At 35.5% G+C, this 19,144-nt stretch overlaps 1 protein-coding gene across 9 annotated transcripts in view; it reads right to left on the bottom strand.

Moving 5' to 3' along the window:
- Window positions 1-19,144, bottom strand: part of LOC106876278 (uncharacterized) — a 1,065,409-nt gene that overhangs the window by 496,610 nt on the left and 549,655 nt on the right. The window contains exon 1 of one of the 9 annotated variants that reach the window (XM_089345614.1): window positions 11,569-12,060. The exons of 6 other annotated variants lie outside the window; for them this stretch is intronic. In XM_089345614.1, coding sequence (XP_089201740.1) covers window positions 11,569-11,594 — 26 coding nt within the window. In that variant the 5' untranslated portion in view covers window positions 11,595-12,060. Of the gene's footprint in view, window positions 1-11,568; window positions 12,061-19,144 lie in introns of those variants that run through there. 2 more of the 9 variants (XM_089345616.1, XM_089345609.1) reach the window with 2 other exon arrangements.

The following is a 19,144-nucleotide window of genomic DNA, read 5'->3' as shown; positions in this document are numbered from 1 at the left end:
GATTGTAAAAGACATTTTCCCAAGGTAATAAGCAGAGGGACTGAACCCAGAACCATGAGGTTGTGAAGCAAGTTTCTTACCACAAAGCCATGCCTGCACTTAAAAATATATATGTTTGTGTGTCTGTGTGTGTGTGTGTATATATATATATATATATATATATATATATATATATATATATATATATATATATATATATATATAATAAATTCAAAAAAGGATAAAACTCTTTTACAAGAATTTTATCAAGAAGCCAGTGTGTAAAAAAATTCATTAGGGAAATTTCTATTCCCAAGAATATAATTATTCGTTTATATTTATATAAAGGGCGTTATTATAGAAAAAATAATAACGCCACACAGTGGACTTCTCAAAATAACCACATTTAGTACCTATGCGAGGAAAAAACAACCAACAGAAGATGACCAACTTATTTTTAAAAAAAGACTTAATTGTGTATCGACGATTTCGCGATTACTAGAATGAATCTAGACTTCGTTCATCAGCACAATATTATCCCAAAAATATATATAAATAAACAGAATTCTCACCTCACCAAAACCGAACAACTACGTATCCGACAGAGTAAAGGGAATGAAGTTTATCTGTATATATCTTCATCAAAGAAGCGGGAAATACTTCCGGGTTGTTTTTTGGGGTACCCATGTGGAGACAGGAATAAAAAATTCAACATTGAATGTATTCCGTGTATATATTTTGATAAATTTTTCCTCGCATAGGTACTAAATGTAGTTATTTTGAGAAGTCCACTGTGTGGCGTTATTATTTTTCTATAATAATGCCCTTTATATAAATATATATATATAAATGGAACAAAAACGCAATAGAGGGCATTAAAACGTTTGGACAAATAGACGATACAAAGGCAGACAAGAGAAACAACAATTAGAAGGACAGGTAAAAAAAGACAGGTTATTCTTGGCTTTCTTTCCTCAGTCAAGTCCCAGAAGTCACGACCATTTTGGGCAGTTACACTTGAGATGGTTCGATCTGGTTGCCCCCCAAAAAGTCTAAGCTAAGAGCATTAGACCCCTTTGTAAGAAAGCTAGCGAATGTGTGCAGCAACAAAGACACAAAAAGACAAACAAACATAAAAAAAATGGAGAACATGGAACACAATTATGAATACAAACAACAAGAAATAACAACTGGTGTCTTTCGACTGAGAACGAATCAAATTGAGCTGGCTTGTATGGAGTGAAAGCCTAAAGGCAGGAACATAGGAGACTGACACAAGACGTATGGACGGTTGGCAGTCAGGCCAAGAAAGAAAGATCATGGCTGGCCAGACACTGGTCACGTGGAAGGAGGAGAGGTGGGTAGGGGGCAGAGGGACTGAAGGATTAGAAAAAAAAGAGGAGACAAAGAGAAAGGTACAGGGGAGAAAAACGAGTGGGAAATAGTGGGAGTTAAAGAAAGAGAGAGCCAAGAAATGTGAGAGAGGGGGAGCGAGAAAAAGGAAGAAAAATGAGAGGGGGAATAAAAGATAAAGAGGTGTACAAAATTTAGATACATATACATATATATATATATATATATATATATATATATATATATAGTTTTAGGGAAAATAACCAATTTTCAAGAACTCATCGATGAAAATCCACTATCACATATAGAAAAATTAATAATTAAAAGCACAATAAATATTATATTATATTTATCTTATGATATTTACTTTACTTTATATTATACTCATTTATTGTGCTTTTAATTATTAATTTTTCTATATGTGATAGTGGATTTTCATCGATGAGTTCTTGAAAATTGGTTATTTTCCCTAAAACTATATATATTTTATATATACTTTATCTATAAGGCTCAATTTAATTTTAATTTTTTATAAATTGATTTTAATTGAGTTTTTTACCTGTAATTTTGGATTTGTCCCTAATAATATTATTATTATATATATATATATATATATATATATATATATATACAGATCTGTATATTTATATTGATGTCTCTTATTGGATGGTTAAACTGTAACCCTTTTATACGGGACTTTTTATGCAGGACTATTTGTGGCGCACATGGAATAGATTCTTGGGGTGAAGTGTTTGAACTTACTAGCCGATAAATTTTGTAAGTGCCTTCCTCATGTGTTTTTGATGTCACATGGTCAAATTCCCATGAGTATATAGACACTTTCAAATTTATCGAACACCATGCTGATGATCGGAGTAGGGTAGCTTTATACTCTTAACCGTGAAACGTCGTACATGGTTAACTAAAGGCAGCTTTGTTTTTGCTTTTCTCTTCTGTTTTTGTTCTGTGTGTGCCATAAATATCGCCATCCGTTAGAGAAAAAATTTGTAGTTTGGAATCAGTAGTTCTTTGACTGCTATTTCTAAATTTTCAGTATGTTGGTGAAGCATCTCATGCTAAGCCCTATATATTTATGATAATATATATATATATATATATATATAGATATATATATATATATATATATATATATATATTTACACACACACACACATAATAAAAAACTCGACTGTCAGTCACACAGATGACGAAGTTAAGTCATCATAATGTGGGACATATCACAGTCCAGACATGCTTTTCCCAATTCAACTGACCTGGTCCTTGGTAGAAACTTCAACCATAAAAACCACTACCTCTTAGTTTAACTGACCTAGATCATCATGCAGGTTTTGACCATCACAAACGACCACCTCCTAATTTATCTGACCTGGTCCTTGCTACAAACTGTGACTATCACAACCACTACCTCCCAAATCAACTGACCTAGTCTGGCCTGCAAACTTTGACCACCACAAACAACTACCTCCAAATTCAGCTGATCTGGATTTTGCTACAAAATTTGACCATCAGAAACCACTGTCGCTCAATTCATCTGTCCTTATCCTTGCCACAAACTCTGACCATCACAAAATACTACGTCAAAATTTAGATAACCCAGAACCTACTGCAAAATTTGACCACCACAAATGACTGTCTCCCAATTCAACTGACCTAGTCTGGCCTGCAAACTTTGACCATCAGAAAACATTACTCTCCAAATTAACTGACCAAGAATCTACTGCAAAATTTGACCACCGCAAATCACTGTCTCCCAATACAACTGACCACATCCTTACTACAAACTTTGACCATCAGAAAACATTACTTCCCAAATTAACTGGCCAAGAACCTACCGCAAAATTTGACCACCACAAATAACTGTCTCCCAATACAACTGACCACATCCTTACTACAAACTTTGACCATCAGAAAACATTACCTCTCAAATTACCTAGCCAAGAACCTACTGCAAAATTTGACCACCACAAATCACTGTCTCCCAATATAACTGACCACATCCTTACTACAAACTTTGACCATCAGAAAACATTACCTCCCAATTTAACTGGCCAAGAACCTTCAGCGAAATTTGACCATTACAAACCACTGGCTCCTAATTTAATTGATCTTATCTTTGCAACAAAATTTGACCATCACAAAACACCACCTCATAATTCAACTCACCTAGGACCTGCTGCAAAATTCGACCATCAGAAACCACTATTTCTTAATTCAACTAATTTGGCCAATGCTACAAACTTCAACCCCCACAAAATGTATCGTCTCAATTCAGCTAACCCAGTCCTTCTTTCCAGCCTTCATCATCAAAACCCAAGCATCTCAATTCAACTATAAATTTTGACCATTGCAAGCTGCCACCTCTCTCCTCCACAGCCAACATCTTTCACAACAGCTCCTACACTACATCCAACATCACACACAGCCTTCCTTGCACTTGTATAGATCTTTACATCGATTATCCATTTCATCCAGTTTCCCATTCACAATTTCTAGACTTGAATAATAAGGCCTCTGCACTCTCTCTCACTTACTCCCTCTTTCTGTCTAACACATACACACACACACTCTCTCTCTCTCTCTCTCTATCTTTTTCTCCTTCTGAAGAAAGTTAAGCGTGTAAAGCAATTTTTTACAATCCCCATGGCTAATCAATTCATTGAAATCTAATTTATTTTTCTTCTATAAAGTGTGCATACACACACACAGATATATATTACATACCCATATATACACACACACATATATATGTATGCATACACACACATATATATTACATACCCATATATATACATATATATATATGTGTGTGTGTGTGTGTGTGTATGTATATATATATATATATATATATATACACATACATATATGCATGTTACATGCACACAAACATTATGTAGATGCGTGCGTGTGCATTTCTGTGCGTATGGATCTTCTTACTGCCAAAAGTTAAATAATCAAACGACAAATATAAGCAAATAATTTCAAAACACAAAACACGATTATACTACTACTACTAATAATAATAATAATATTTATCAATTTTATTGTAATCATTGTTATTCATCCTTATCCTCACCCTTATTGTTATCATATCATTATTGTTATTTATTATCATTATTATTATTATTATTATTATTATCATTGTTATTTTATTATTATTAGTTTCATTATTTTATTTTTTATTGTTTTTATTATTACTATCATCATTATTATTATTATTATAATTATTATTATCACCATTATTATCATTTTTATTATTTGATTATTATCATTTTTATTATTATCAATATTATTATTATCATTTTTATTATTTTTTATTTTTATTATTATCCTTATTATCATTATCATTATTATTATTATTATTATTAAATAATACAAGAATACATCAGTAAGCTTTTCTCAATAAAAACGGTGTCTAACTTTTCTTGGAGGCAGTCACTTCCCCCTCTCTCTCTTGGGAATTAATGATTTTTGCTTTGTTCTAACAAAGTTGTTGATTTATCATTCTCAATTATCATGATTAATTAATGTTAGGCCATCATTGTAATTATCACTGTTGTTGTTGTTGTTGTTGTTGTAGATATTGTTGCTGTTGATTTTGTAGCTGTTTTTGCTACGTTGCATATTTGGGAGAATCAACATTGAAGCAGAAAACACAAAGAAAAAAAATTAAAATGGAAAACAATGTTGCACTCCCTGGTTTATGTCCCTTCATAATATCTGTTATGAATTCCTTTGCTGTATGTGTGTGTGTGTCTATATATATATATGTGTGTGTACTTGTGTGTGTCTCTATATGTGTGTATATATAAATAAATATATATATATATATATATATATATATATATATATATATATATCTTTTGGTCTTTTACTTGTTTCCGTCATTTGACTGTGGCCATGCTGGAGCACCACCTTTAGTCGAGCAAATCAACCCCAGGACTTATTCTTTGTAAGCCTAGTACTTATTCTATCAGTCTCTTTTGCTGAACCGCTAAGTTACGGGGACGTAAACACACCAGCATCTGTTGTCAAGCGATGTTGAGGGGACAAACACACACACACAAATACATATACATATATACGACGGGCTTCTTTCAGTTTCCGTCTACCAAATCCACTCACGAGGCTTTGGTCGGCCCAAGGCTATAGTAGAAGACACTTGCCCAAGGTGCCATGCAGTGGGACTGAACCCGGAACCATATATATATATATATATATATATATATATATATATTTCTTTATTGCCCACAGGGAGCTAAACACAGAGGGAACAAACAAGGACAGACATAGGGATTAAGTTGTTTACATCAACCCCAGTGCATAACCTGGTACTTATTTAATCAACTCCGAAAGGATGAAAGGCAAAGTCTACCTCGGCAGAATTTGAACTCAGAACATAATGGTAGACGAAATACCGCTAAGCATTTCGCCCAGCATGCTAACGATTCTGTCAGCTTACCACCCTATATATATGATCATCATCATTTAACATCCACTTTCCATGCTAGCATGGGTTGGATGATTTGACTGAGGACTGGCGAACCAGATGGCTGCACCAGGCCCCAATCTGATCTGGCAGAATTTCTACAGCTGGATGCCCTTCCTAATGCCAACCACTCTCAGAGTATAATGGGTCCTTTTTACGTGTCACCAGCACAAGGGCCAGTCCAGTGGTACTGGCAACAGCGGCAATATATATATATATATATATATATATGTATATATATATATATATATATTGTGTGTGTGTGTTTATATGCATATATTTCTATATAGCTATGCATATATGACTGTGTGTGTGTGTACCCGTGGTAGAGGCAGGCCCAGGAAGACCTGAGATGAGCTGGTGAAGCACGACCTCCGAACTTTAGGCCTCACCGAGGCAATGACTTCTGACCGAGACCTTTGGAAATTATGCTGTGCTTGAGAAGACCCGGCAAGCCAAGTGAGACCAAAATCCAAGGCCTCTGCCAGGGATGTAACCAGCCTACTTATGCGTAACATTCCTTCTTTGGACACTAAACTCCGCTTGCGAAGACTTGTTGAGGCAAGTGAAATCGAAATCGAACTCAATTTGTAGACTGGCACCCATGCCAACATCTTCACTGAACACTAAACTCAGCTTACGAAGACCTGTTGGGGCAAGCAAAAGCGAAATCGTGATGGCACCTGTACCAGTGGAGCACTAAGAGCACCGTCCGAGCGTGATCATTGCCAGAGCACCAGCTGTCTGGCTTTCATGCCGGTGGCATGTAAATAGCACCATTTGAGCGTGACCATTACCAACGTCGCCTTCCTGGCACATGAAAAGACATTCGAGCGAGTTCGTTGCCAGTCCCGCTGGACTGGCTCCTGTGCAGGTGGCATGTAAAATACACCATTTTATGTCTGTGTTACTCCCCTGCACCACTATTGACAACCATTGTTGGTGTGTTTACATCCCTGTAACTTAGTGGTTCAGCAAAGGAGAGTGATAGAATAAGACTTAACAAATTAAGTACGGGGTTGATTCATTCAACTAAAAGAAATTCTTCCAGGTGGTGCCCCAGCATAGCCACGGTCTAATAACTAAAACAAGTAAAAGATAAAAGTATCAGATATACAAAAATGAGAGGTACAGTGACTAGACAATCATATATCTTTACTATAAAACATTCTCCTTCCACTACTATGTAAGGAAGCCAATTCTTAGACATTATTTCACATATTTGTTGCACTTAGTTCATACAACAATGCTGCTGTGAATCAAGTATGAATATCAAAAGTTATTCATGAGTTTTGCGCAATCTCTGGAGATCTGACAATTTAATCAGATAAGAGGATTTTTCTTATATAACTGATATTGTTAATGAGATGTGTGTAAGATGATGTAAGTAAATATTATAAGAACAGAATTTCCTGATTTGTTTTAATTTGTAAATGTACTCTGTGACCTACACAATTGCAGAGAGACCCAATAAATATGATTCGGAATGTAATAGAAATTCCCTTCACTGTTTCCATTTGGATATACAGGAAAGTACACAGTTCTAAATACAAGTTTTCTATCATCTGATTTAAGTCTAGATAACACCATAGTATTGTATATATGTGCATGTGTATGCAAAGAGAGAGAGAGAGAGAGAGAGAGAGAGAGAGAGAGAGAGATGTGTGTACACATATATGTAAATGCTTATATATATATGTAAGCACATACATATAAGTGTATATATGTGCGGTGTGTGTATATACATATATAAATGCTTATGTGTGTGCATGTATGTATTTATATATACCTGCCTACATATATATATATATATATATATATATATACATACATGTATATGTATATACACACATACTTATACATAAATACATACACATATAAATACATATATGCACATATACATACTTATATATATACATACATACATATATACATATATAAAATATACATACATATAAACACACATACATACATACAAACACATACATACATGTATAAATGTACAAACATAAATACATACATATATATATATATACATGCATTTATATATATTTATATACATATATGTAGAGAGAGAGAGATACATATGTTTGCATATATACATACATACACATGTATATCTAGCTACATACATACATGCATATATACATACACATATGCATGCACACAGACACACATAGACACATTCGAACATGTAGAAATTTTTCATAATGCTAATGCGTAATTTTGCCTAAAACACACAAACACTGAAACAGACTTTTTAATTTTACCATCATATAAGAATACACATGAAATTATTCACATAATCTCAAGACAGTTTTTGAGACAGATGTGTATTGAGACTGTTAAATAGTTAACTGTGTATATATATGTGCATATATATATATATATATATATATATATATATATATATATATATATATATATATATATATAATGAGAAAGCTAGTGTCAGTTAATGATGTATGTTGTTTAATGTTAGACAATGAAAACATGTAAGTTTGTGTAAGTAGAAGGACATACGAAGAATACCATTGTCTTTTGTTGGATAAATGTTTCTTATTATGTGAAGACTTTGGTTACTATGGTTACGAGGAAGCAAGACACTTAACAAAGAGATGCCAAGGAGAATTTGGGGTAAATGGATGCTTAATGGTTAGAAACAGAATGACGACAGTTGGTGTCTTTTATCTTTTACGTGTTTCACTGACTGCGGCCATGCTGGGGCACCACATTTAAGGGCTTGGCTGAACAAATTAACTCCAGGACTTTTTTTGTGCATTATTATTTAAAAACTGATATTTATTCTATTGGTTCCTTTCTACTGAACCAGTTTACATGGATGTAAATAAACCAACACTGGTCATCAAGTTGTGACAGGGTACAAACACAATGACACACACACACACATAGAGTCTATATATATATATATATATATATATATATATACTAGCAGAGCCACCCAGCATTGCCCGGGAATGAAATTGTTGCTTATTGGTACTTACTCTTTTACTTGTTTCAGTCATTTGACTGCGGCCATGCTGGAGCACCGCCTTTGGAAGCCTAGTACTTATTCTATCGGTCTTTTTTGCCGAACCGCTATGTTACGGGGACGTAAACACACCACCATCTGTTGTCAAGCGATGTTGGGGGGACAAACACAGACACACAAACACATATATATACATATATACGACGGGCTTCTTTCAGTTTCCGTCTACCAAATCCACTCACAAGGCTTTGGTCGGCCCGAGGCTATAGTAGAAGACACTTGCCCAAGGTGCCACGCAGAGGGACTGAACCCGGAACCATGTGGTTGGTAAGCAAGCTACTTTCCACACAGCCACTCCTGCGCCTATACTTGGAAACTTTTACGATAATTAAAATGGGGCTTAAATGAAAAAAATTCACACAGCGAATATACCATGTTATTGTTTCAGTTTTATACACACAGATATACATTCACGCATGTCAGTCGAAAAGTGAAAGTGTAATAGTAATACTTACTTTAACACTCAATGGTTTTACACTTTTGTATATGACATGTACATACTATTCATGTAAGTGCTTCTTCATATACTATGTTTTCTGTCTTGCCATGTTTATCACTGAGAATGTAGAGGTTATTTTCATCTCCAACTCTAGAACATCCAACATACAAACTGACCATGTGAGAAGCAAGGTTGAAGGAGGTTAAGTCCCACCACCTTTAGAGATTGACCTTGTGCTTTGTTGATAGACATTGCAAAGGTAAGTTTGACCGGAAACTTCAGTCTCTTGAACTGAAAGGGGAGATCATTTGAAATGAGAGGTATCCTTGGAATGAAGACATTCTCACCCATCATGCTGCCTGTAATTATTGTTGCTTCCAACACATGGGGCATGGCTGTTTTAACAACCAACCTTGTTCTATTGAAGAGTCTGGGTGCATCAAGGTTTCTTAATAGCATTATGGGAGCACCTATTTTCACGATCAGAATGTGTGGTGGAAATCCTGGTGGCTGAAGAGAATTGAGGAACTCCACTGGGTAATGCGTTGCCTGTTCTTGATCATGGACGGAGTTAATTGATCTGTATGAACATTCAGGTCCTGGAAGCTGAGTTAACAAATTTAAATTCAGCTTGTGTACAGAATCATTCCTTGGTGCCAGAATTGTTCTTTCACATAGCCACTTGTGACTAACCCTAACCGTAACCCTAACCCTGGTTAGTAAATTATGAAATTACTGACATCAGTAAATGTGAATTTGTTAGCGATTGAAAACGTAAACTTTTATTGAGAACAGTAACGATTGAAGTTAAAGTGAGGTTGAAGTGAAATTTGTCACTCAGTGAACCAAACAGCCAGTATCGAAGGTACCAGAAAAAAAAACCTCAGCAACAGGGAAACACGAAACCGTATTTCTGTTAGTAAATGATGAAATTACTTACATCAGTAAATGTGAGTAAACTTTTAGTGCTAACAGTAACGATTGAAGTTAAAGTGAAGAAAAAACTATGGCTACCGGAAGTTGACATTGAGGAACCTTTTTAAAGAAGTGAATCTTAAATATAAAGCAATATTATTTATTTTAATAAAAAGAAAATCAAATGAAGAGCCTAAGATTTATCCGAGGTCAAATTATTCCTGCATCACAAGTATGGAAGTAAATAGTGAAGCCGTTTTCACGTGATAAGCGATTACCCCAAGATTTCGAGTTTGATTATAGGCAGTGACTTGAATAATAATAATAATAATAATAATAATAATAATAATAATGTCAGCATTATAAAATCAAAACTGCTGACAAATGGTATAAACACCATCCTGAAGCTGTGACTGAGGGAGAAAATGTATCGATTCTCTGGGACTTCCCCGTACATACTGACAAGGCTATAAAATCTAATAAACCGGATATTATTATAAACGATCAGACAAAGAAGACGTGTTTATTAATTGACATGAGTATTCCCTGTGATCATAATATGGTGGCGAAAGAATTTGTCAAGATCAGTAAATATAAAGACTTGCTAATAGAAATTGAAAAAATGTGGCACCTCAAGGCGACTACCATACCAGTGATTGTAGGATCTCTAGGAATGATAAAAAAAAGGTACTGAAATCTATTTGAAAATGATACCAGGCTTACCATCTCTACAGGAGGTGCAAAAATCGTGCTAACTGGAACGACTCATGTACTAAGAAGAGCATTATCGCTGTTGAAAACAACATCCATTCATGAATTTTTTTTTTTTTTTTTTTTTCTTAAATACATGTCTTACCTGTGAATTTGCGTGTGTAAACTGGGAATGCATACGACGAGTTTCTCTGCTCTAGGTGTACGGAAAACACTCGGCGAGAAATGGAAGAAAATTTGAAGAAAGAAGAAAAAAAAACAAGAACATAATAATAATAACGTTGAAAAATACCTTAGGAATGAGAACCCAGGTTCGAAATATTCCCCAAGACACTTGATGTAAAGGCTGGAGGGTATATCAGCCAAAACATTGTGTTAGCAACAAACAAGAGGAGGACAAATATCTGTCAAATGCAAATAATGTACATAATACCTCATTTCTAAAATATAGAACTAAACAATGATGATTTTTCTCTTTTGGTTGATTTCATTACCTCTCAGTATTCCCCCTCAGATCATGGGATTCCAATAATACAACAGCCATACAATACACAATACACACATCTCAAACTTCGGTTTGTTATCCCCAGTCCTGTAAAAAAAACTCTTTACCTTTTTATTTTCATTAATCCAAACATCCATTTTCTTTGTCCAATATTCCTGGGAGGGTCGCAGATGGATTCCCAAGTATGAACAATGGAGGTTACTGATTCGATTGAAAACGTAAACTTTTATTGAGAACAGTAACGATTGAAGTGAAAGTGAGGTTGAAGCGAAATTTGTCACTCAGTGAACCAAACAGCCAGTATCGAAGGTACCAGAAAAAAACCCTCAGCAACAGGGAAACACGAAACCGTATTTCTGTTAGTAAATGATGAAATTACTTACATCAGTAAATGTGAGTAAACTTTTAGTGCTAACAGTAACGATTGAAGTTAAAGTGAAGAAAAAAACTATGGCTACCGGAAGTTGACATTGAGGAACCTTTTTAAAGAAGTGAATCTTAAATATAAAGCAATATTATTTATCTTAATAAAAAAAAATCAAATGAAGAGCCTAAGATTTATCCGAGGTCAAATTATTCCTGCATCACAAGTATGGAAGTAAATAGTGAAGCCGTTTTCACGTGATAAGCGATTACACACACATCTCTGTTTTATATATAGTATATAGATATAGATAATAATAATAATAATAAGGGTGAAAAATTGAATATTAATTTGATTAATATCAATTTAAAACCAGTGGCCTAGCAAATTGAAAAAATCTGAAAATTGAGAAAAACTATATTACATACATATAAGACCATAGGTGGTCTACTTCTAGCAAAATGGATGTCCACTTAGTGGTCATCCCTCCCTCTCTCTCTCTCTCTCTCTCTCTCTCTCTCTCTATATATATATATATATATATATATATATATATATATATATATATATGTATGTATCACAGGCTTCTTTCAGTTTCCATCAACTAAATCTATTCACAGGAATTTGGTTGGCTCAAAGCTGTAGTAGAAGACACTTGTCCAAGGTGCTATGCAGCTATGCAGTGGGACTGAACCCATAAACTACATCCACACTTACCCACAGCCACACATACATCAGAATCTTCTAGAATATTAACAGGCTTTAAAATGTAAGTATTGGTGTCAATTTATTTGACTACAACCCTTCAAGCCAGTGCCCAGCATGGGCCACAGTCCAATGACCGAAACAAGTCAAAGATAAAAGCCAAGAGATACCTATATATGAAGGCATGGCTGTGTGGTAAGAAGCTTGCTTCCCAACCACATGGGTCTGAGTTCAAATCCCACTGTGTAGAACCTTGGGCAAGTGCCTTCTACTATTGCTCTATATGACCAAAGTCTTATGTGTGGAAACTGAAAGAAACCCTTTGTATGTATGTATGTATATATATATATGTGTGTGTGTGTGTGTGTATACATACACATAAATAATAAATAATATATATATGTATGTATATTTATATATATATATATATATATACATATATGCGTACAGGATGTCACCAACAGTGCAAACATCATGAAATACATAAACAAATGTCAGTTGTCTATCTACTTCTCATTTCGAACATTCAATGACAATATGAGTCATCAAAGACAGTTGCTCCCATAAATTCTAAAATGAAATTTAGGATTTATGGAGGGTCAAAGTTGGGAACAAAAACAGGACAGTGGAGACATACAAGGAAACTGAGCGAAAACAATTACGGACGGTTGTTAGACCAAAATGAGAAGAAAAGAGTGAATGCAGGGAGAAACATTTTTTTGAAAAGAGAAAAGATACAGGAGAGAGACAAAAACACATCCATATATATATATATATACATACACACACATATACATACATGTGGTGTGTGTGTTTGTATATTTATGTATGTTTCTCTGTGTCTGTGTTTGTCCTGCCAAACGTCGCTTGACAACTGATGCTGGTGTCTTTACGTCCCCGTAACTTAGTGGTTCAGTAAAAGAGACTGATACAATAAGTACTAGGCTTACAAAGAGTAAGTCCTGCGGTTTAGATGTTTAAGCGTGGCAATATTCTAGAAGATTCTGGTATAGGCATAGCTGTGGGGTAAGAAGTTTGCTTCTCACCCATGTAGTTATGGGTTTAGTCCCACTGCGTGGTACCTTGGTCATGTGTCTTCTACTACAGCCTTGATCCGACCAAAGCCTTGTGATTGGATTTGATTCATGGAAACTAAAAGAAGCCTGTCATATATATACATATATAACCTGTGTGTGTTTGTGTTTATGTTTGTCCACCACATCTTGATGACCAGTGTTGGTTTATTTACGTCCATGTAGCTTAGCAGCTCAGTAAAAAATGATGAATAGAATAAATATTAGTTTTTAAATAATAATGCACTAAAAAAAAGTCCTGGGGTTAATGTGTTCAGCTAAGCCCTTTAATGTAATGCCCCAGCATGGCCGCAGTCAGTGAAACAAGTAAAAGATAAGACACCAACTATCGTCATTCCGTTTCTAACCATTAAGCATCCATTTACCCCAAATTCTCCTTGGCATCTCTTTGTTAAGTGTCTTGCTTCCTCGTAACCATAGTAACCAAAGTCTTCACACAATAAGAAACATTTATCCAACAAAAGACAATGTTATTCTTCGTATGTCCTTCTACTTACACAAACTTACATGTTTTCATTGTCCAACATTAAGCAACATACGTCATTAACTTACACTAGATTTCTCATTATATATATATATATATATATATATACTGTATCATCATCATCATCATTTAACGTCCACCTTCCATGCTAGCATGGGTTGGACGATTTGACTGAGGACTTGTGAAACCATATGGCTACACCAGGCTCCAATCTGATTTGGCAGAGTTTCTACAGCTGGATGCCCTTCCTAACACCGACCACTCCGAGAGTGTATATATTCTTTTAATTGCTTCAATCATTTGACTGAGGCCATGCTAGAGCAACACCTTTAGTCGAACAAATCGACCCCAGGGCTTATTCTTTGTAAGCCTAGTACTTATTCTATCGGTCTCTTTTGCCAAACAGCTACGTTACAGGGATGATGGTGGGGTGACAAACACAAACACGCAAGCATACACACACACACACACACATATATATATATATATATATATATATATATAGGAGAATTTCCGAAAAAAACAACAGACGAAGACAGGTGGTGTAAACAACAAATGGATGTATTAGTTTAATGCTCGGAAATTGAGAAAGTCTTTGATGTTTCGAGCCTACGCTCTTCTACAGAAAGGAACACAGAAAGAAATAAGGAGAGAAACAAGGAGAGAAAAAATATAAATGTAGTGGTCAGCGATCTATCATGGCGAATGCCGGACTATATATATATGTACAGCATATATATTTCTATGTATGTATGTGTGTGTGTGTGTGTGTGTGTGTGTGTTTGCATATCAGTGTTTGTCCCCCCCGCCCCATTGCTTGACAACCGATGTTGGTGTGTTTATGTCCCTGTAACTTAATGGTTCGGCAAAAGAGACCGATAGAATAAGTACTAGGCTTACAAAGAATAAGTCCTGAAGTTGATTTGTTCGACTAAAGGCGGTGCTCCAGCATGGCTGCAGGCACACGACTGAAACAAATAAAAGAATAAAAGAAAGTCGTTTTACTAAATTTTATAATTTCAATTTAGTTGAAAGAAAGGCAATGTCTTTCAGAAGAAATATGGTAACTAAAGGTTTAAAGTGATCTAAATTAAAACCTTCCATCAAATTTCATACCAATTTATGTTCCAAACACCAATTTAATAATGTCAAAGTTAGTTTCCTAAATTCTTCAATATTTTCTAAATTACTTGAAACAAATGAAGTGTATTTCGACAGAAATATGGTAACTAAAGGGTTAAAGTGATCTAAATTAAAACCTTCCATCAAATTTCATACTAATTTATGTTCCAAACACCAATTTGGTAATGACAAAGTTAGTTTCCTAAATTCTTCAATATTTTCTAAATTACTTGAAACAAATGCAGTGTATTTCGACAGAAATATGGTAACTAAAGGGTTAAAGTGATCTAAATTAAAACCTTCCATCAAATTTCATACCAATTTATGTTCCAAACACCAATTTAATAATGTCAAAGTTAGTTTCCTAAATTCTTCAATATTTTCTAAATTACTTGAAACAAATGCAGTGTATTTCGACAGAAATATGGTAACTAAAGGGTTAAAGTGATCTAAATTAAAATCTTCCATTAAAATTTCATGTTGATTTATGTTCCAAGCATAGTCTACCTAGGATTACTATACATTAGATAATGTAGTCCTAGGTACACAATATTTGAATAAAATATGGGAAGATCACAGCTGGAGCATTTTTGATCGTAGGTCTGCTGGTTCAGGACCTGGGGCTAAATGACAACAAATAAAGCTGCTAATACTAAGTACCATACTATACATTAGACAATGTAGTCCTAGATACACTGTGTCTGGATAAAAGATGGGATGGTCACAGTTGGAGCATCTTTGATCATAGGTCTGCAGGATCAGAACTGACCCGGGGCTAAACGACAACAACAACACGAATACTCCCACAATACTATCACAACATGATTTCAATATTATACCCCCCCACTTACATGGTACTACCACCTCTTTTTCTCTTTTCCACCACACTGCTTGCATACTAGCACCCGAACATTATGACACCATCACAATAATAACAGCATTGCACTAGCTACACTACGCTACCTCCTTCACTACAGCTTTACCAATACACACACCATCACTACACCACTATGACTACCATCACCACCAACACTATTATCAGCACCATCAGTGCAACCACCACCACTACTACCATCACACTAATGCCACTGTATTTACCCCCACTGCCCACACCACAACCACTTCTACCAATACTACCACCATCACAAGTACCATCACCAAAAGCATGACCACCACAACCACCATCATTACCATAACAATCACTACCACCACCACCACCACCACTAGCACAACACTACCACACTTCTGTGTCTTTACTACCACTACTACCACCAGCACCATCACTGCTTCCACCACCACCACACTAACACCATTGCTATTATTTCTATTGACAAACACCACCACCACCATTGTCACCACTGCCACCACCACCACCATCGCCACCACCATCACCACCGCCACCATTGTTACCACTGCCACCACTACCACAACCAAACCTCCTCCCTCCACTTCCTCCATCTGTGTCCATTTATAAATATTCAACAATAAGCATTCACAGAAATTATTCTTAAATCATTATTTATTCACATTTCCTGCTAAGATGAGATAAGCCACCATCATCATCATCACCTTAGAAACTACCACCACCACCACCACCATCATCATCATCATCATCATCATCAACCCCATCACCACCACCACCATAATCATCATCACATATTCCTCCACATCATCATCACCTCTGTTGCCCACATCATGATCATCATGTTTACCATCATAAAAATATAACCACATACATGTATACATACATGCATACATACATACATACACACACACATTTTGCTGATGTGGATATCTCATTGAAAATCAAAGAGACAGAAGATGACTATGAACAGCTGTTTCGAAACCTCCAGCTTCGATATGCAGATTACAAATTTATATTTGTACCAATAATAATTGGAGCACTTGGCTTTTGGTAAATACTTAAGTGTCAGTCTGGATAAACCTGGACTTTCAGAAAAGGAAATCAACCAACTGATTTGCATAAAACAAAAACAATCTGTAAGAAGAAGAGTGAAAATATGCAAGACTTTTCTCAAGTTTAGAATTTGTATTTGCTTCTGTTATCTACATTCCAGCGATGGGGCTTTGTATCGTTGTTAGAAATCAGCGCTTTCTTTGAAGGAAGAATTTTAATACAATTGCAGCATGGAAGGTGTTTATAAGCCATTTAAGAAACACACAAAAACGGTTAGATTCACGTCAACATTTAAATTTAATTTGCCAAAAAATATATTTATTGCTTTGAGACTGCAACCTGTTGACTGACAAAATATTGGGGTACTGGGATATTTAATTCATACCTTAGAAAGCAGAAAGCTGATTTGAAGACTACAGATCCAAGCCATCACCGGATCAGTAAAAATTTGTAAAACTTTCCAGAAGTTTATCATTTAAGTATATATAAGCATATCTAAATGCAGCACAGAATTTTGTCTGTGAACAGGTCGCGGTCGCAAAGCGACGAAAATGTTTTGGCAAATTAAATTTAGATGTTGAAGTGAATCTAACGGTTTTTGTGTGTTTCTTAAATGGCTTATAAACACCTTCCACGCTGCAATTGTTTTCGTTCCAGCACACAATCTCAGATCAGGTCACTTGCTATGCAAGTACATCTCCGTAAGAATTTGAATAATTAAAGATAAAAAAAGAACATACACACATGCTCCAGTACCCAAGATACACTTAGAACTTCATACCTCTTATCATTGGAGCAACAAAACACAAACCAACCTGTCTGGAGCAAAGAAAGGCTGAAGCTGGAATCTTAATTCATACTTTACAAATTCTTATGATATCTGGGACAATAAAAATCTGCAAGACTATCTTAAGATTTAACCCATTCAAACCAGCCATATCTGGTGAAAATATTTAACCTGTTTTGTGAGATCACAGCCATGGCCAATGCCAGTGTTGCCTGACGACCTATTTAAGAGTATCCTTGGTGTGTCGTGCGATAAGATATACTTGAGAAAACCTGCTGAGTCAAGTAAAACCAAAATTGTAGCTGTGGCCAGTGCTCCCTGACTAGCTCCCATTCTGGTGGCACATAAAATGCATCATCTGAACGTGGTCAATGCCAGTGTCCCCTGAAAGTCTCCCATGCCAGTGGCACGTAAAAAGCACTGTCCAATGTGATCGATGCCAGGTCCACCTGACTGGTTCTTGTGCTGGTGGCATGTAAAAAGCACCCACTACACTCTCAGAGTGGTTGGCGTTAGGAAGGGCATCCAGCTGTAGAAACATTGGCAGATCAGACTGGAGCCTGGCACAGCTGCTACTTCTCCAGGCCTCAGTCATACCATCCAACCTATGCCAGCATGGAAAATGGACGTTAAACGATGACAATGATGATATTGAAACTAACCAGATCTGGCCTCTCAACTCAACCCTAATATGTCATCCTAAAACTAAACAATTGATGTTATTGAAATTCCAATGAAGGAGCCTTCGATCTTGGTTAGACACTGGCTCTTTCTCTCTTGTTAAGAAATCTTGAAATACATACAGAAATCACTTTGTTCAATGTATTAAATTTTACTCCGAAGATGGCCAGCAGCACAATCAAAACAAAATATTCAGCAAACATTCCTATTAGTTTTTACTCCCAGTGTATAGTAACTATACAGAAGTGTTTATATAATTAATAAATATTTTTTCTCCAGAAATATTATACATTTGTCACTAATGCAACAAAAAAGAAATCTCTCATGTTTTTTTTTCCTGCAAAGTGTTACGTCTCTGCATCAACATCATTAATCTTAGCATGTGGTCTCTGAAACATACCTTCCCTTAACACAAGGAAACTGACAAGCTGTCTTAGGCAATCTGATTGGCTTACCATCGATGTTGTTCAAACTGTCTCCATTTGTGTATTTAACAAACAAGATATATGTGCAGGGACACAGACACAC

This window comes from Octopus bimaculoides, chromosome 29, assembly GCF_046866305.1.
Source record: "Octopus bimaculoides isolate indiv1 chromosome 29, ASM4686630v1, whole genome shotgun sequence".
Lineage (NCBI taxonomy): Eukaryota > Metazoa > Mollusca > Cephalopoda > Octopoda > Octopodidae > Octopus > Octopus bimaculoides.
The sequence above is the reverse complement of the archived record's forward strand: the minus strand, read 5'-3'. Positions and strand labels throughout refer to the sequence as shown.